We start from the raw sequence: 20,709 nt of genomic DNA, 5'->3' as shown, positions 1-20,709 counted from the left end.
ATAAATATCAGTATCGCTTCAGATGAAAAGAGGGTTATATCTAGTCGAAGTTATGACCTAGTCGAAGATGTCCCTGCTTCTTGCAGGGGAGTTGGACTAGATGACCTTTGAAGGTCCCTTCCAACCCTAACCATTCTATGATTCTGTGATACTGTCCATGTACACCAGCTGGAAAGTGCAGCTTGTGCAGTATACTGTTACACACACCAAATCTCTGTAACAGCTCTACCATGTTTTCCTTGAATTAACATCATAAATGACAGTCAGTCAGTGATCCACTCTGTGAATATGCGAAGCATCAATATGTATGGCTGATATCTGTTACCTAAGCACAAGGAATACATTTGGGTCAGTGAAAGCAGAAGATACACAGACAGTACTGCTGTATCTATTCAAGTAGTAAGAAATTTTCATGAGCAACTGTTATTCCAAAGAAAAGCTTACTTTTGTCCAGCTTCTCCTTGGCCAGCACAAGGTCCATATTTGTATGCATAAACAAGTCGAGGGATGAAGTCTGATGTCACAGCTATAACAAATGCATTTGTGATAACAGAAAGAATTCCAATGCCTTCCAAGATCCCGTACCAGATTCCTGTTTAACAAGGAGAATATATTAGTTCTAGGAAAAACAAGAGCCGAAGTACCTGAGATACTGCATGCTCTGAAGAAGCAGTCCCACTACCCAAAGTCTTTCTATGTATTTTCTACTCAAGAGTCCCTAAGTAAACATATTTTTTTCTTATTGAACAGCAGGACCTCAGTGGACTAGACTTCAGTTCCCACTGTGTGTGAATTTTGTTTGTTTTGCAAATGATCTCAAGGAAGCTACAAAAATGCTGATGGTGGCCTTGGCTCCACCAAACCATGTGGGCAGTTTTAAGAAAAGCTGTAAGCCTCCCTGCTTATGATGATGGCTATCCAGCCTTTGAGGAGGATCTGCCAGGGCAGCTATGAATATATGTAATCCATGACCTGCCTGTCACAGGGGCTTTGTGTGTAACTTGCACGCAGCTGATCGGCATATACCTATAGGCATCAAAATCTTCATGGCATGCTAATGCTGCACAACGACACACAGTCCCTAGGCATCACTTGGGCTTTTTGTCACAATATCAACAGTCTGACAAATCCTGTGGTACAGGATCCTGGCACAGCAACTCTGGTCATGAGGACCATCACTGAGAATCAAGCCAAAGGCAGGTTAGACATACTCGTTGATTTTAATGAGGCATCAAGCTGTCCAAAAACTTTGCTTAGGGGAGCAAATACAACTTATTTTGAGAAATCACACCTGAATCTTCCTGAAAAAAAAAAACCCAAACAACCTGTTTTTCTGTGCTTTTATTATTTAAGTTATATAACTGTCTTTTAAGAAATTATGTCTAGAATGTATGCTGTATACTGGCTGATGTCCAGGCCTAGACTCCTTATAGATCCACACTGTTCACACACAAGGCTTTATTCAGACACAGTCTTTAGGTACATGGTAGACCACTCAGAGCACAAAGCCTGGGCTTCTGCTATTTCATGGTGAGGGCTACTCCTCTTTGCAATGCAGAAGAGCAGTGAGGTATCCTGTTTACCTCTCCAAAGACACCAGGGATTCAGTACTGGGCAGATGACTTTGTTTTACAGAGTCCTTCCTAAAGGTGTTCTGCTTTTGCACACTGCAAGGACAGAGGAGATTTATAGTCAAAATAAGTTTGGAGAGCCCTTGCGGTCTTGTGTGGCTGGGTGACCTCCAAGTTATGTGAACCCTCTGTTTAGCAATGTAGGTGTGCCTCACTGAGAGCAAGCCGTCTCTTGGGATCTAGATCCACTCTGTCTCACCCACCAGGGACTTTGTGGCCATAGTCCCCAAGTCATTTGAGACATTGATTTTGGCCAGGTAAATGGAAAACACACAGGTCCCTTACAGGATGGTGGTTGCTTTAACTTGACTTTCGTGTTTCAGCTGCTCTGCCTGGTTACTATATTCAAACTGAGCAGCGGCATGTGTTCACACAGTGTTTGTGCCACAAGAAAAAATCTGCAAAGAACACTGATCACTTCATGACAACATTTTGGCTGTTAAGTCACCCAGAAAACAATTAAAAGGCATTTTCCAATATAGACTATTAATTGCATAAATAGATTGTCATCAGATACTTGACACTTTTTGGAACAATCAAATTGTGTGTTGTTAATGGGGAAGATGACTGAAGATTCCTTAATCTGCTCTTACTTGAAGTGGTCAAAAATAACACAGACACATAACAAACACACATAAAAAGAGCTCACCTATATCTTTGGCTCTTGAAGCTAATGGTCTTCTCCACTGGGTGACAAATTTGTATGCATCAAGTCGAATTTCAATAATATTGTTGAGTAAGGCCAGAAGCGGTGCCAGTGGAAAAGCTGCCACAAAAATGGTTGTGAACCCAAACTGAAGAACTAGGAAAAAAAAAGAAAGATCACAGTATAACTGTTAATGTCTCATCCCAAGATCTAAGATACTAAATAATATATCCATATAAATATAATGTATAAATATATAAACAGTTCTTATTATGCCATACCATCATCTAGTGACACTTCTATAGCAATTCCTTGCCAAAAGTTCACAGCAAAGATTACAAGAACAAATGCACATCAGTCCCTGGGATGGGTAGCAACATCTAGATTTTGTAATTTGGAACAAAATCTGGAGGTGGACAATCTGTGCTTTTAGAATGGGACATTTTTACTTCAGCATCAACTAGATCTCTCAATACTTGCAAAGATTAGGGCTGAATACATTCCTTTTTTTTTTTTGTAGTACAGATGGGCAGCAGTTTGAAACTTTGTGTAAGTTTCTAGAGGCAGATTGTCAGACTGCCAAATTTCACATAAGTTTGAAAATAATTGGGTGAGGGAGAAAGAAAAAACTATTAATGACATATGCAGTACAGTCACATAAGGCAAAAGTTCTTGTTCTTTAATGTTTCTTAAAGCAGTTATGCTACTGCATGAAGCAATGCCTTTTGGCAGCAAGCTACTTTGTAAATGTAAATGATGGCGAATTTTAAACATAAGCATATAAGTCTGTGCCACACAGTTTAAAAATAAAACCCCAAGGGGGTTTATTACTCAACTTCCTTGAGTAAATAACAGCAAAGTTATTCAGAAATGTATGCAGGTGAAGAGGTAGGCTCTGGTTTTGAAAATTACCTTCCCCACACAAAGACAGAATGAAGTGTTTTGTAGATGTGAGGTTAGCAAACCAGTAGCAGTGTGGTTGACTACACTGGCTTCATTTGGTTTTTACAAACTCACTCCCATTGCTCAACCTACTTGTGAGGATGAAAACCATTTTGCAGCCTCTAGCTTCGTAGCTAAAAGCCACCATCCCACATCAACCAAAAAGCAACAACTTTAAAATCTAGTAAAAAAGAGAGAATGAAGGTCAGTGCCATACTCATTTCTAGGTATTCATCAAAGAGTCCATAAGCATTCATAGGCTGCAGATTGTAGTCCTTTTCCCACTGTGGGAAGTTTGTTTTTCTCTGTGTGCCGTACTCTTGCCGTAGTTTTCTCCTAGTCCACCAGTTTTGAATTAGCCTACATTTTCAAATAAAGAAACAAAGTAAAGAATATTATTGGCTATTCACTGCAAAATTGGAAGAGTTTAAGTGTGCACAACATACCTTGCAAAATTAATGTTTCAATTCACAAGAAAACAGAGCATTAGAAATATACGTGGTTGATGACAGACCATAATAGGTATGAAAACAGAGATGATGGATGGGCTGTAATTCAGACCTAGAGGCTGTTAAAATGGCAGAGGGATTTCGATATCTTTTCATTACTTTTTTAGCTTATTTTTCCATACACAGAATGGCAAATCACTTCAGGGTCTGTTTATATGGCAGAATGCAATGCTGTGTGGAGATAATTGAGCTCTAGTTGAGGAATCTGTAAATAGAGAGCCAATGCTTCCTGTGTGCAAGTCGGCATCTCTGCACAGGGGTAACAGTCCCCAGGCAGTCCTGGAAAGGAAAAAGCAACCTTGAATGGTGTCTGCTGCCAAACATGCAGAGAAACAAAGGGCAGAAAGAAATGTGTGGACTACTGACAATCTGTGGTGGCCAGGAGCTGGACAGCTGACATAAGAGCTACCTTCCTCTCAAGAAGTGGGGGAGCTGTACTGGATTTCAGAGGGAAGATACTGTTCCTTAAGAAAAGCATGTGTAGGTGCACATGGGAAGTACTGAGCCAGAAGGGAAATGAGTGCCCGTGTCTGAAATAAACACATTCGCTTCTCCAGGTCAGGGCACTCCAATGGTTTGGCCAACAAAGGACATGAGTTACAGTTAGCATAGAGAGCAAAAATTGGCTAATTGCTTGTTTTCTTAAGGCTTAGAGATTATTTTTCCATTCAGGCCATTTACCAAAGAAGTTATAGCTTTTTCTGTCTTCCTTAAAAAAAGTGTCGTTGCAACTAAGTGCATAACATTAAAATATAGAATTTAGAAGTGCAAGAAGAAAAATCTAGAAGTACAAACATGACCTTCAAGCCAAAATTTAGAAGTACAAGAAAATATTAAAATATTTGTTTCTGTCAGTCACTAGTGTGTAAAAAGGCTAAAAAAGCCTTTCCTGTGAATAAAACATGGTTGTGATTATGGGGCAGTTAAAGGCACATCTTTGCAGTCCATAGCACCCTTTGGGACTTTGCCTCACCTGTCCGACAAGAAAGTGAGAGAGTTGAGAACTGAATCCTGCAAAGATGGAAAACTGAGGGGTGAGGTGGGTGAGAGATCAATATTCTGAGACAGATGCCAGTTAACTTCCTCCTTTGTGAGAGGGGAAACCCATAACCAGTGTTATTAATATTGAAGACTCCTAGTAACATTCAGAGAGATGTCTTTTTCTGATTTATATGAGTAAAATGTGAGCAATGCAATGTAATATGGTTTTAATATGGATATATGTTCTTCCTCCGAGAAAAACATCAACTTGAAATTGCAGTTTCCCACTTCCAAATGAAGCAATAATTTAGACTTTGCTTCTTAGTTATTACAAATGTATCTATGCAGGAGAGGAGAACTGATGCACACTTCAAAGGTTTTGAGGTGGTGTTTGTATGAAGCAGAAGCACCGCTCCCACGTGCCGGTATTTGTATTATAATGTGTAACCACCAGAGAGTAATAGCACACGGACCTGAGGGCCTCTCTCTAATATCTTTGAAACGTAGTTTTTAACTCTCAGGCAGAAATTTCAGAAGACAAGCCAATGCCACATGTAACAGTGAGAGATGTGACAGCAGGCACTGAGGTTCCTGTCACCAAGGAACAACCCGATGGCATTTCTAACTTGCCCTGCATGTCTCAGTGGGAGCACACGCCTGCACAAGAGCTGGGCTGCCATCCTGAAACAGGACAAAAAAGCACTCTCCAAAACAGGCCACTGGTTATCCTCTCGCCCTGTCTTATGGGGAAATACTCTCTGCTATCAGCTTTGGCACTGTACAGTGCTGGCTCTGCCTGGGTCTTGGCAGGCAGTAGCCAGCACATGGGTGGAAGTACAAAGATGTTCTACCACAGATCACAGGATTGCCTCCAAATCCTCTCGCCATCCACGGGATGTTGGCTTTGATCATGCTCGTAGCAGAAAAGAACCTGATTTTTCACACAAAAAGGAAATGCACTTGCCTGCAGAATTTCAGGTGGAGTGGAAGGTCTGGAGAGCAAATACATCTCTCATCAGAATAAGTTGAAGCATCTCACATTCCTGTGACTGTGTGTTTTGTGTTATGATTTCATTGTGACTCTAAAGTGAAGGGACTGACTTTACTCGAAGCAGTTTATTCCTATTAAATCACATGTTCTTAAACAATCTCCTCTTATCTCCTTCAGTCACCTTCTTTAATCCCCTTCTGTGCTCTTTATTAGGTTTTCAAGTCCGTATTAATAGGTAGTAGGAAGATCGAATGAAAACTGACAAAAGAGGCAGGGAGTGGAAGGAGAAGGATCAATACTGCTGCTGCTGTTCCCCCTCCCCACCCTGACTAATTCCTCCAGCCCTAACAGCTGCAAAATCCTGGCGAGCAGCGCTAGGCACAAACCCAGGAACACAGAGAGACAGTGAGCTTTGAGTACCTTCATCGCCAATTACTCAGTGCGTTTAAATAATTTACTCCATTCTCATTACAGCTACATGCGATCAGCACCAAGGCTGCCTGAAATTGCTGCTGTGACACATTTCTGCAGTTTAGGCACTGAACTCGGCACTAGCTCAGCTGTGGATCCTGCAGCGAAGCAAATCCCTCTGAACTCTGAACAACAAACTTTCTGACAATGTCAGCTCTCCTTTGCTAATTTCCCTTGATGACCTACCACACTGTCTCTAGCATCAACTGTCTATATTAATCATGTTAAACATGCTCATTAAATACTAATCAATAAGAAATGAACCAATAGGAAATGAATAATCATCACTTTTTTTTTTAGCTAGCACAGAGCTCCATAATACTCTGAAGATCACTGGGGAACTTGCCTACATACCTGTCAGCACATTATTCTATCTGTGTATATGCCAGCAGTGCATTTTTTCCCAGCTCATACCTGCCCTTTCAGGCATCTTTTATCACCCAGCAAGGAGAAAAGCAATTTAGAACTTACCAGCATAGCTAAACAATGATACATGTACTATTTCCTGTGTAGAATACGGCAGTCCTACAGTTATTTTTAATAGAACACAGCAGTCCTACAGTTATTTTTAAGGAGATTTAAAACAGGGAATGCAACTTAATGAAATCGAGTACTTCCCATATATTATTTAGTTGTTCATATTTATATTACACTTTCACTGCAAAACTGTGTTCAATGTGAAAAAAACCCCGAACACCATCTATCTCTATATGTCTGGAAATCTATATTAAGAGTTTTGTATCCTAGGGGGGATTTTTTTACTGTAATGACTACTGTACCTTGCTTTTATGTAACTGGTCATAAGGAAAGCATCACTTAGGATTCTTCTGTGACCTATGGAAGCATAGGCATCATATTTACTTACGGGTAGCCCAATTCCATGAAATTATTCCAGGTCTGCTTTAGCACCATTATAATACCCATTTGCATACAGAGATCAATAAGGCATCCACTGGGGTGGCACTACAGAAAAAAAAAGAAATGAAAGATTAAATACAAATTATGTGGAGTTTTTAAGCACTTCTTAAAGACTAGAAATGGATACAAGATAATTTACTTAAAGGAAATTAAATGCTGTCCTCTTTAATTTTTTAAAAAAATATAAACTCATGGGAGCATATGAGACTGTATCATACCATGAACCTTTGAAGTCTATAATCTAATTCCCCGCAGAGGTCACAAACAGTTGAAACCAACACAGTTTTCACATTGCTGATATTAATACCTTGTGCAGCTGTGGGTGGGGCAGAGGCAAAGGCTACAAAGTCTCTTCAGTGATTTCAGTAGTTTTTGAGGAGAGTGGCTGTGCATCAAGACAAAGAATGAAGAGAAAATGCCTCCTGGCTGCACAGGCAAGCAGTTTATGCCTAGAGGATAGACCTAATGCTGCTCATTGAGTACTATTTAATGCACATGATGAGTGGACTATGCAAAGCTATTCTCTTTGAAGAACTAAAAATCTCTGTCAAACAAGAGTTCTTAGTGTCTCTTGCTGAGTGCTAGCTTGCTTTAGCAATGGCTCCAGGCCTTGAAGAAGGTTCTGCTTTTGGGAGAGATGCTCAGCTAGTTCAAATTCAGGTAAATCTACAATTTTTCATTGAGTATTGGAAGAAATAGAAAAGGGCAAAAAAACTTTCTGCCCTCAAACAGCGTTTTGCACAACTGACTTTGCAGATCCAAACAGTGGAATCCAAGCTTTATTGTTCAATCACAAGTGTTATGGATAACTCGAACAGATCACTGCCATTGAACTGGAACTATTTAACTTTCAGGGAGAAAAAGCTGACATTAGTTATGACATGCAACAAAATGTAATATGGATTTTTTTATACATACTGCATTATACAGTGCTCAGAACCATGGTCCCTGCTGAGGTTTCTGTTGACCTCATTCAGGATCTCTTTAGATTAACCAAGTGGCAGATAATTACTGTTTTTTAAATTAACTTCTCTAGCATTATTATTAAATCATCATCTTTCTGTTCTTAGGAATCAGTCACACGAGCCAACATAACCTGAGAGGTAGGTGCAGTATTAATAAAGTAGCAGTGATGCTACAACTGTAACATAAGTAATGCCCTTTGTTCATTGGGGTCTGAATATGCCCATGGACACTGGACCAGACTATCATGTTATTAGACGTCTTATACCTGGCCTCATCCAACAGGTGAAGGCAAGGCTATTGGAAGAATATTTGGGCATTTTATTCTAATTATGTTTCTGATAAGACCTAGCACAGGTATGGTCAATAAAGTTGAGATTTTTTTCATTAGACATTTCTTCTATTATTAGACTTTTTTTTTTTTCTCTGAAAAAGGCAAAATAGTAGGGACTACTAATAGTAGCTTCCACCAGGAACTGACCCAATCTGTAACACCTTGCTGCTGCACTTCCCTCCCAAATCTTGTTCTTTGTTCCTACCAACTCTGCTCCTGCAACTGAGGTTTCTTCCCTGTTCTCTGATGTCTCTGTGAGATGATTCAGCCCAGTAACTCATCAGAAAATGAATTCAGTCAGAAAAAGAAAGAGCTTCCTGCTGATTCAGGGAGCTGAATAGCCTCCTCACAGAATTGGACAAGCCAGAGTTAGTGCAGAGGAAGAGGAAGGCGCAAACTGCTGCAGGAAAACTTTTTTTTTTGATAGTGTTCGAATGACCCCATTAACCAAAATATTTATATATCTGGAAGTGTTTGTAAATTCATGTTGGCAATGTAAGACTTGCATTTTCCACTTGCCATTTGTCATATATTTGCAAATTTATTTTAGTTATTCAGCTGTGAAGCAGGAAAGAAACCATGGAATTTGAGTGTGGAAAGAGCAGCACTGGAAACTACATGACTGATCCAGAAACTGCTGCTGTTAACCTCCAATAACTGTCAAATGATTTTCGAATTCTGAATGTACTTGCAAAAAAAAAAAAAAAGAAAAAAAAAAAGGATTAGCCCTTGAGCAACTTGCAAAGCCAATCCCTCATTGCTCTCCAAATCCATTTGGTTTTATAGACATGGAACATTAGGCTGGTAGCTCTTTTGGGAAGTTTGTTCAGTTGGTCTGGATTTTTTTAAGCTATTATTTTAGCTCACTGGTCAGCAAGGCTAGAGAAGCTAAGAGGAAATAATTTTATAGAAACAAAAAGTTGTCATACTCCTATCTGACTTTGATTCATATTGAGGATGAAATACTTCCAATGTAAAATTGTGAGTAAAGTTTAAACCATTTGGTACCACTATCCAAATGTGATGCAAACACTGAAACTGCTAGCACTGAAAAGGGGATATATAGCAATACGTAGATGTTTTTGTAGCAGATGGTAGAGTGTCAGTAGTGTGGAGTTAGCAACTGAAAACCCAATGATGCACTCAAAAATACCTAGACAGAGTTATGTGCCTGCCTCTGCTTGCATTCACTGCATCTATGTGCAGCAGATAAATCAGTGTGTAGCTAGTGAACACTCACCTCTTCCAGTCTCCACCGGTTTATCAGCCTTAAGTAGGCACCAGGGTGTCCTGTAAATCTTTAACACAGGAATATACGTCAACTATGTTCTATAAGCAGTCTGTTCACAGTAGTAGAAGAAAGCTCACACTGTTGTTTTCATCTAATGTCATCTTAGTGTGATTGACACAACTATAAAAGATGTTTTGCTTTTGGGGGATTCCTAGAATAATTCTCATGGATGGCTAAGTATATTTTTACTTCCAGTTTTATATCAATACCAAATACTCTGGTTTTGGATATTCAGCATATGCAGAGAAGGGAGAAAATCTGAATAAAACTGTTCATGTCAGTTTGGAAAATGGCTTTCAACTGCCAGTCCATTTCCTTACACCATAATGTGGGCTGTGATATCTGCATTTCTGTGAAATCAGCAAAAACGTTAGTTTTCATTAGGAAACATCATTTTCTTACTATTATGTTTTCTCCCAAAACTCCCACAACTTCCCACATGCAAATAATCCACACTGATGGATTCTTCTACTCAAGCCTTCTCTACTCAAAGGCTCTTCTTTTGCTTTTAGGTAACTTGCAGAAAAAGACATACATATATATATATTTCACTTTCTGTGGAAAAAAAAAACAACTGATAGCTCAAAATTCACTCTTAACAGTTCAAATCATATAACAGAAGCAGCAAAGTATTCAGGCAGTCGAACTAGATTATTGTAAATCCCTTCCAACTGAACTATTCTATTCTATTCTGAAAGAAAAAGACACAATGTTAAGTTATTTACTTATGTGTACAAATTACACACATAGACAGGGTGAAGTAATCTGCATGTATAGTATTGTGGGACACATCAGTTCCCAGTATGGATACTGTTAAAAGTTAGCATTGAGACAATACGATGCTAGGAAATGAAAACTAAATGTCTGTTTCCGGGCTTTTGAAAGGAAAATAAAACTGTAATCTGTCCTGCTTTGCTAGAATGGAATTTGCATTTTGAGATATGTGCAATATGGTACCATTTTATTTCATTACAGTTAAGTTTATTTCTTCTCTCTACTTCAATTTGCACATACGAAGGTGCAGATATCAATCCTACCTTCCAAGGAAGAACGCTATATAAAAGGTAGAACTGTTCAGATTGACAAACTGAAAAAGAAACATTTTCAGAGTGAAGCTGTTCTCCCACTCAGATTCGGTACGAGGCTGCTCTGTGAAGAAAGAGAGCAGAGTTTGAGAGGTGTAATCAAATTAACAATTTCCCTTGGCACAAAGGCTGTAGGCACCTATCAGAGCTGGAAATGTATTTGTAAATTAGCCTGCTGATTTCAAAATACAAGCTGACAGAAGAAATTGTATCCAAAAGTAGCACACAGCAAGTGAGCTTGTAAAGACTCTTAAAAATCTCTTCTGATATCTGAATATGTATATTGCCAGGAGACTGTAAGAAAGTGGTTGAGATAATGTGTACATTAAACATCCCTCCTGGATTCCTGTGTGCTTTACAGGCTCAGGCTCTTCTCTTGTTTTCTTTTCTGCAACTGACCATAATGACACTGCCAGAAAGCATCCTACTACAAGCTACGTAGGTGCCTTTTTATTAAAGGTGTCAGACCAGACTGCAGCAAATCCTCCTTGCAATTCTGTTTCATGGATTTGCCAGCTATAGTGGCACCTAAGGACTCTACACAGGCATCAGTGGAGTGCAACTGCACAACTCCCTTTCCTTGTTCCAGGCAGCTCATCACAGAAGACAGGAAAAATATTTTGCAATGGATGGGGAAAGGCAAATAGGAAAGGGGAAGACATATTCTTCCCTTCAGGTAGGCTCTTAATTTCCATCTAAAGAGATATCAAGACAGAAGTTAACAAAACAACTTCTGTGCCAACACACAAGTGCAATGTCCTGGAACTAGTTTCCAGTTGGTGGGCGCTTGTTATTAGTCAACTATTGCTGTGAACAATTGTAGCCAGAGGAAAAGTGGAGCTATTAATGGTGATTCTGAGTATCATAAAGGTATTACTCATGTACTACTTCCAAAGATGCTTCCAGTAAAGTACTGGAAGTACAGAAACAACAATAACGAACTAGTTCTCTTTAATTAGAGCTGCCCTACTCATGAGGAAATTCCTAATAGACACATTAACAAAACCATAAAACAGACCTTAAATTAACAACTGCATTACTGATTTGGAAATGCCTGTCGAGAAATCCAAGTTTATGTGTATGCCAGTACATACATATTTAGCTAAGCAGAAAGAAATAAAGGATCATAGATTTTAGATGCCAGTCTGTGGGAAGGACAAGTTTGACTCTAACAAGGCTGCTGCAGCTGAAGCTTTGCTCATATGCCCGTCAGAGACAATGGCAATGCTCTGGAGGAGCACAGATGTGAGCTCTGAAGAAGGTCATGTAAAGGCTGAAGAAGGACATCCTGAATGTAGCTTTGCTGCCAATCCCACTCTGAGCTTATTACCCTGATAAAGATCATTCAAACCAAATTAGCTACTTAGGCCATCAGAGTGAAAACCACAAAACAGTCTGAACACTGTCAGAACAGCTTGACCCACTGAGTTTTCATACAAGTGCTTTCTGTACAGGCTACAAGAAGCAGACCTACCTTGATGATAAGCTGGCAGAAAGTAATAAAGCTTCAAGGTCTCTAGACCATATCTTACTGTCCCCAGGGATACTCTGTCACACAGAGTAAAAGGGCATAGCCTGTGCAAATCTCATAGTTCAGAGTCATATTTCTCAACTGTAACTAGCAGGTATCTTTTCCATGGATATAGGATGGCTAAAATATTTTAAGTTCACAGCATACCACACAAATAATGCCTCTCAGTCTAATAAGAAACAACAGAATAAAGTGCTCTTACACAGACGTGCTTTGAACACATTACCTATGACTTCCCAAATGTATAAAAGCCCTGACCCTAGCTAAAATCAGCTGTGCATTTCCTCTCAGCAAACACCAAAATCTGTCCACCTGGTCCAAAATACCTTACTGGACATCATCAATGTACACAGGTATGCAGAAGCTCAATCTCCTCAAACCACTTCTACACATGCCAAAATATGGTTCACTTAATAGGCCTTCACCCAGAACCTCATTTCAAGCTTCTTGACATGAAAGAGCTCTTGCCAATTGCCACCAACTACTGCAATCTTCCAGCATGATCAGGATTTCCAGAGACTCTGCCTGAGCCATGGATATATGAGTGATAGCCTATTGCTACCCTAATGACAGTACATACTGTCCTTAGAACACATGTTTTTCTTAGTCTAGCATAAAGATCACCTTCCTGGGTGAGCCAAAAAGATTACAGAAACTTAGAACACCATTACAGTTTAGGTGTTGGTAGATTTGATGAGTCACCTAGTTATTTTCCCTCCAAATTACTGCCCCTCTTAAACGCATATGTTTGACAGTCAATAAGCACCTTAATTTCAAGCTATAAATTTGGCTTCTAGAAGTGATTCCCCCATTTCCAGGTCTTCAGTTGAGAGTGCTCAGTCTTTCTGAAAACTTATGCTTTTTCCTCCAAGGTAAACATTTGTTCTTACAAGGTAAGGAGTTGGGATAAGAACCAAGCCTGGCAGGTGGGTGACTCTTGTCACCACTGACTGAATGGCACTATAGCTTAATTTATGTACTCCTTTATTATAAACTTTAAAAAAAACCCATTAATTCTTATGTATTGCAAATTAGTCAAGATTTTTCATATTTATACAGACAGTTTGAATACTATCACATTAAAGGGACCAAAAAATCCATACAATATAAGTGGATTTTGTATTTAACATTGCTTACCTAAATTCGTCAGGAAAAGAGCAACTTTTTCATACAGCTGTAACAGAGAAGAAAGAGACTCTTAGATATGTGACCAGCTCAAAAATATAGAACTGCTTTCTAGGTACAGTAACTGCTCTTACATTTTAAATCTGTCATCCAGATGGTCTCTGTGATGTTCTGATAATGATGATAAAACTATATAGTAACAATACAATAATGACATAATCAAACAGGGAATAGTAGTATTTTTAATTCTTATACTCAGCTCTTTTCATCCGCAGTACACGGAGAAAAAAAAATGCTGTCATGTCCCTATTTTACATACAGAGTGAAAAAGGGTCAGATAACTTTTCCAAAAACACAAAGCAGAACAACTGGGATTTTTGTTTTAGTTACTTATGGAATATTTATCTCACAAAAAAAAATATCACCATATTAAGAGCATGCTTTGGTATTTTGGATATTTTGGCCTTTTTGGTTTTGTTTGGGATTTTTTTTTTGTACTGAAAAGATAAACTCTGGGGACACAGGGTTGCTTCAGAGAAAGCCTTTAGCAATCCCCATCAGCAGACACATTTCTTACTCTGAATCAGTGACATTGTTCTAAATTTTAAGTGGCACTTTCTGTGCTTAGCAGATACCATGCTCTCAAAGTCTCCCTAAGACTGCTAATTTCATAAAGCTTACGAAAACTAACTTGGAGGGTTTTCACAATTAGTATTTGCATAGGAGCTCTGAACCTGTAAAGTACCTCACCATCATAAAGTGGTGGTACCTCACCATCAACATCAGTATTAGTGTAAATTAATACAACCATTTCCATTTGCTCTAAATGAGTCTGGAACCTGTTCCCACAAAACACTATAAGTCCTTAATTCTCACTGATGCCCACAGGGATACAAAGCTCACCATCTTTCAGGCTCAAGTACTTGTTTATTCCTAAAATGCATATCAGCAATGGTTATTTTTGTTCACAGTTATCCTTATAAACTCTTGCTTAAACCGAGTTATGTACAATTCAGAGATCAAACTGCCTGCTTAAGAGCTGAACTAATCCTGAATTGTATCATCCACATTAACAACCACTTCTTGCTTAGAATAGTTTTTTGCTGCCTTTGGAGTAAACAGTTTTGTTTCAAGTAATGAAAAAGGTGGTTTCTTCTAGGTTTAAAAGCATCTCTTAAGGGCAACTGTAAAAGTGCTAAATGGTGGTTTATTTCCCAATCCCAGCAGGGAGTATGCTACTTTCTAAATGTAGGTTGCTCTGCAGAAGTGGGTATCAAAACTGTATTTTGTTGCTGCTCCTCCTGGAACAGTAACACTGTGTTAGAGATTCTGTTAACAATGTTTAAATCTAACTATCCGCTACTGCAGTTTATCACTACTAGTCCCAAGGGGCTTTGTCTAAGATAATGTTTTGTTCTGTGTTCATATTTTCTATGAGCAATATCACTGGAATTAACAGGTTTTATTAACCTAGGTAAAGCTGATGATTGTTCCCAGGTCAGGCTGCAGGATTATCTGGGAGACATTATGCTTGAAGGTCATTTTGTTTTGTCATGATGGATGTGTCAGTGTATGCACTTAGCTCCCAGAGCATCCAGTCTAGAAGTTACTTGTGGTCTAGACCTTTCACCTGATGCTTAGAGAGGTTGTCAACTTGTATCAGAATCATTGGTGGTTTCCCAGGCTTCCTAGCAGTAAATTCCCTACTGTTATATACATCTTGGTCCACACTAGTTTTATTACTGTATCTTTACTTGCTCTCCTGCTACTTTTCTTGAGTCACAGTTTACAGAGGATTCAACTACCTGAATTGCTCCTAGGGAACCTTTTTTTTCCCCAAAAAGAAATCCCACTACTGTCCTTCGGTAAACTACATTAATCCATCATGGGAAAAGAGTTATTAAGTCCTCCTTCTGAAAAGCTCCTGCAGTTTCATATTTTGGGGATCTTTTCTTTCCATGAGCTATATCCAGATCTAAGGCTGTGTTTATTGCATGGTAATGAGTTATAAGGCTGAAGAAATCCATCTTTGCAGTGCTGTATTTATTTGATGTATTTTAGGAAATAAAACAAAGTTTCTCAAAAGGCACCTTCAAGCTATCTTCCATTATTTTAAAAATTTCTCTAAGCTGTAAAACTCTTAGAGAACCAAATTTTTTTTTTTTTTTTTTTGTGCAGTATCTTTTTGTTCCTGCTTCACTGTATGTACAATGATTTATACTGAGAGCTTGGAAATGGATATTGTACTGACATAGATATATATAGTTTTCTTTTCATTTCTTCCATGCTTATTGTGTGCTCTAGGTGGATTAAAGAAAACTCCCAAAAGCTGCAGGCAACAAACAATAAATCAAAAATAACATAAAAGAAGAGAGCTCTCAGTACAAATTCAGAAAGAATAACAGCTTCTGCCTCTTATTTCTGCCCTTTCTCATCCTATAGTCCCACCTTAGGGAAAACACTGGAAAGTCAACAGTTCTTGATAGACTGTCCCAGTCACCAGTCCAGTCTTGCCTATGCCAAAGGGAGTCCTGCAGCAAAGCCTCTTGGAATTTCCTGCTGTATAAATGAGGGGCTGTTAAAATTAATTTTTAGATAATGGAAAAATTTAGGCATTGCACAAGAAAGAAAGTAGTCTCCAAGCCAGCACTTGGAAATGTGTAGGCCTGAAAAAACATACTTCCCCTAGGACTTAAGTCAGTATATCTCCTGGAGCAAAGCCTGACATGCGTTTTGCAGAAGATACTTGCTACTGAGTGGGTAGAGATACTCTGTCCTGGCTCCAGTATCCAGATAGTTTGTAACTTGATCCCTCCTCCCCCTTAAAATGCATTTGTATAATGTCAGTTGACAAAAAAAACTTGATAGTAAAAGGCCGTACGCCTTCCAGTAGAAGACACATCGCTATCACAGCAGTATACAGAAATACCTACATCTTGATGGAAGGATGAAACTCATTCACTGTCCATCTACTCCATGCTACACTGTCTTACTGGGGTTATAACCACATAAAAATTCCATTTTTATCTTTGTCCCAAGTCTGCTTCCAAACCAGTACACAATAATAACCTGACCTCAGCCAGCCTCCCTACAATGTAGCCAGACCTTGTCTCTGGTGTACCCGGGCAAAGGCCATAGGTTGCTCATGGAACAAGTCATGTCTACTCAAAGCTCTTGAAGTTTTCAGGCCAAAGGAGTTCTCCTCCATATGGACACTGTGTCTGTATACACATATCCTCACTGGTAAACTACTGTGAAAACTGAAGCTGGAATTACAGAAATTAATTATTAATTAATTAATAATTAAGCTTGGCCACTGTATTTAAAAAATGACATAAAAACACTAATTAAAAAGAAGAATATTAATGAAATGGACTGAAACCTGCAAATGTATGAAAGGAAAAAAAAAAGAGGCAAAGGGAAAAACAGGAGTATGGACATGTCTTCCTAAAATACTTTTTAGAACATTCAAACACGTTTTACATAATGTTTTGGATTTGGAATTGTAGTTTACATAAATAGCGAATGATGTCCATAAACAATCATGCCATGTCTGGCTTAGTAAGACACTCCATTTCTGCTGAAAAAGGAACCAAAAGCATTCGGTGGTCTGCAGACTGAGATATCTACTGATCTGACGGCTTGGGTGTAACTGTGGATATGTTAGCTTTACTCACCACATTCAGTAGCATGATGATGCAAAAGTTGATGCACACTGCAGTCCCTGTAGTTGCAACCTGAGAGTTATTCCTGATTAAAGCCCACTTAAAGGCAGCAAAAGTGCTGACAGTCACAACACGGTAAATAACAATGCCAAAAACAGCAGCAATCACCACACAGATCTAAAGGAAGAAAAAAAAATTACAGAGAAGAACCTGAAAACTTTCAATAGAACAGGAGTTTCTCCCTGAAACTCTGAAAACTAAAGCAACGAAATGAAAGACTTGAAAAATACATCCATTTTGATTTCAGAGAAAGGTTTCAACAAGAATATTCTTCATATTATGAAGCCATTTTTATTTTCCATAATGCAAAATATATTCAAAATAATACTAAAATAATTTTTAGTTTTAAATATTTTCTTGAAAATATACTTCTTCCTTAGCATTAATGTGGGAAACAGTGTTGCCAGCTCTGGGAATTAGAAATTTTTCCTTGCATGCATGTTCTAGTTCTATGATGTGCAAAGGCTAGTTTCAAGCCAATGCCCCAGCCTGATGGTGTCATATTTGGGATGGATTTTGTGCTTTGATAGATTTCACACTTACAAGAAAAAATGTCTCCGTTTGTAAGCACTGCCTCAAAACTAACTCTGGCAAGCTACCCTAACAAGGTCTTTCTTGCTCCAGTTCTAGAAAGTTTCTGTCTAGGGAAGGTAACTAATTCAATTGCCCTTGTAATTTCTTCTCTGATGAGACTTTCAGCAAATGTGACAGTTATAATGTGAAAGCCTTGTAGGTGAGCCAGGCTGCTAAATCACTTGATGTTCCATATGCAATAGTTGAGCACTAAATGACAACTGTTTTCCATCGTGACCAATTTATGTCACAGTTCAGCAAGGACAAACAGTTGGGAATTAGCATGGGTGACTCACCTCATAGAAACTCTGACACTGTACCAATTAGCTACCTTATTAGATAAGGAAAGAGAGTTTCTTCAGTAGAAGACAGATGATTATTTGCAAAAGATAGGTGCATTGCAAGATTATGCACAGACAACTTAAACTTATCAAAATTGAAGCATATCTAAACTAATTGAATGGGCAAAATTATTTTGAAAACACTGAATGTTAAGTAAGCTGTTTTCTTATTTTATTAGTTACTGAATTGATTGACATAATCCCAGTGCAGACAAAAAAGAAAAGTTAGGTGTATGTGAACATGAAGGGCTAGTATGTTAGATTCTCTGCTACCACATTGGCAGCACATAGAAACATTACAAGGTTACTTAGCTAGAGGTTTGCCTCCAGATTCCCTGCATAGTGTTGAGGGGAAGAAGGACCACTTTCCTTTGTTAACAGGGAATCACTAACCTGGTTCAAGCTGTATTAGTAACTGCACTGTGAGAGCCAATGCTGTGAAATTTGGAGGACTGCTTTAACTCAAAGTTTTGATATGCATATATTTCCTATGCTTAAAGCTATCATTTTTAAGGGATATTTTTACCTAAATGGAGGAAAATGTAGAGTTTTTCTAACTCTTTGGAAGCTCATGCTATGCCAGCAGTAAAAAAAATACCTTCAGTGAATATAATCCTTGTCCTGTTTCAAGGACTGTTACGGGGATAATTTGTGGTGCACGCAATTCAGAGCAAGGCTACTCTCTTTGACACTTTGAGCAAGATCTGTCACTAGGCTAAGACGATTAATGCCTGCATTTGCAAAGGATAGGGAGTGAAAACTGTCCCCCCTTCAAGGAAAAAATGCAGGGAAAATGCTAAATGCTACAAGTGTCAAATCACTTGTGAGCAGAGGCTGCAGTTCTGAGCAGATCTAAGTGTCTTCAAGGGCTGAGTCAGAGAGCACGTTAGCTCCTCATGCCCAGTGTCTCTCTGTGTGTCATATCAGAGCATGGTTCATCTCAATAATGCTCTTGCCTTTCTTGTCTCAGATTACTTCAGACAATTTTGAAGCCATCAGTTTCTTACAAACTCTCTGCCCTATTCCCTCCCATCTCGTTCAAACATAAAGTTGCTGGGCTAGCTCATCCATCTGGCTCTCCACAGCTCCTGAAGTAATACACATATATAATTTCCTAGCTTCCAGGAAAAGCCCTAGTAAATTCCATGAGCATCTGAGTTGATGCCAGCTGTGTTCTCAAGACCAATCCTACCACTGCTGTTGACATGTGAGTAACGGTGAATAACGGATTCAGTGAAGTCAGAGGATGGGGGCATTTCAGCAGAAACGCTTGCAGCTCTCTGCTAGGAGAGATTTTGCTGCTGCATTTAGTTTTGCACTTCGGAAGGGGGAGAGATACCTCACTTTAGGCAAGGAGCATCGGTTTCTTCATTTCAATTGTACTAGGAATACGAACCCTCTTTCCTTACCTCCTCAATACACCAAAAGACTAGGACATATTAACACCACTAAGCACTCCAGGCACCTTAGTTATGTTCTCTGTAGAGTTTACAAAGAACATCTGCCTCTTCTATGACATCTCTCCCCATCACTCTGCACTGTCCACACAGGGAAGGCAAGGAAATCAGTGAACTGATTCAGTCAGCTGAAGTTGGTGCCTAAATGTGGTAGCGTCACTCATCCAGTACGTATATCACAACATGCAGCCTTATGTGTACAGCTTTGAAGGAGCAACTTAACTATCTGTGAGACTCCGTGAAGAGTAAGATAGTGTAGGACTTTACAGAAAGTCTATTTGCTTTACAGAAATCTATTTGCTGTGTATGGATTTTCAGCCTGCGGTGAACATGCTAGAGCTCATTTCACCTTCAAGCAGTGATATCCAATATCTCCATACTCTCTCAGCAGAGATAACGTTATGTTATTTTGTATTTTTTCAACTGATAAATAAATAAAAGTTTTCAAACCATAAAAAATATTCCAGATGCAGAAACAATGAGTCTGCTGCATTTATCTGCAAATGCTTGATAAGGCTCTGGCTTCCCGGATATGGGGTTCATTCGTTCTTTCTTGGAGTACTTGGCTTCAAACTGCGGACGTATTTCCTCCTAAAGAACAGACAGACAATGTTCACATACAGCAGAGCTAGGAAAGATTCTGGAGAAAACTTCAGATCATTTATCAGATCATTGTTATTGGGAATTACATCTTCATCTTCGAATTTAGCAGCCGGCGCAGCTACTATAAAAGCTGAGCTGGGAAATTAGGTCTCCTTCACGAGAACTAGAATAAATCACTGTACCCATAAAACCATATTAGAAGTATTTAGTAAACTCCTCAATTAGCTACTCATCTAAACAATGCTCTTTCAAACAACATGGGTGTAAGCCAAATCATTTAAAGGTTGATAGCACAGAGTTTTCCTGACTGGTATTATCCTATTGATGCTGGAATTCTACAAAAAAAGCAAAAAAAAAAAAATATTCCTTTTTTTCAAACCCAACTGCAGTTTGTTACATAATTGGTTACCTTCCTATTATCAGCAGAAGTTTCTCAGCATTTGAAGAAGGAGCCATGCCACCTAATATTGCTGAGTTCCTTCCTAACTTGAACAATATCATTAGCAGGAACAGCTTTCAGCAGCAGCAATGTCAAGTCCTGCTTTGCCATAAAAACTGTCTTCTGAAATGAAACATGGTGGTTTCTTAGGGA

General features: G+C 38.9%; 1 protein-coding gene across 1 annotated transcript in view; it reads right to left on the bottom strand.

The window, feature by feature from the left end:
• The window catches only part of ANO4 (anoctamin 4), a 124,613-nt gene that overhangs the window by 11,850 nt on the left and 92,054 nt on the right, over positions 1 to 20,709 (bottom strand). Inside the window, exons 16-24 of the mRNA XM_086740075.1 lie at positions 19,965 to 20,105; positions 17,096 to 17,260; positions 13,431 to 13,467; positions 10,715 to 10,826; positions 9,627 to 9,684; positions 7,037 to 7,134; positions 3,437 to 3,579; positions 2,281 to 2,433; positions 445 to 592 (exon numbers count right to left, since the gene is read on the bottom strand). Of these exons, the coding sequence (XP_086596201.1) occupies positions 445 to 592; positions 2,281 to 2,433; positions 3,437 to 3,579; positions 7,037 to 7,134; positions 9,627 to 9,684; positions 10,715 to 10,826; positions 13,431 to 13,467; positions 17,096 to 17,260; positions 19,965 to 20,105 (1,055 nt within the window). The remainder of the gene's footprint in view (positions 1 to 444; positions 593 to 2,280; positions 2,434 to 3,436; positions 3,580 to 7,036; positions 7,135 to 9,626; positions 9,685 to 10,714; positions 10,827 to 13,430; positions 13,468 to 17,095; positions 17,261 to 19,964; positions 20,106 to 20,709) is intronic.

Source organism: Chlamydotis macqueenii, chromosome 1, assembly GCF_036417535.1.
Source record: "Chlamydotis macqueenii isolate bChlMac1 chromosome 1, bChlMac1.mat, whole genome shotgun sequence".
Lineage (NCBI taxonomy): Eukaryota > Metazoa > Chordata > Aves > Otidiformes > Otididae > Chlamydotis > Chlamydotis macqueenii.
Note: the sequence above shows the minus strand (reverse complement) of the source record. Positions and strands in the feature narration are given on the sequence as shown.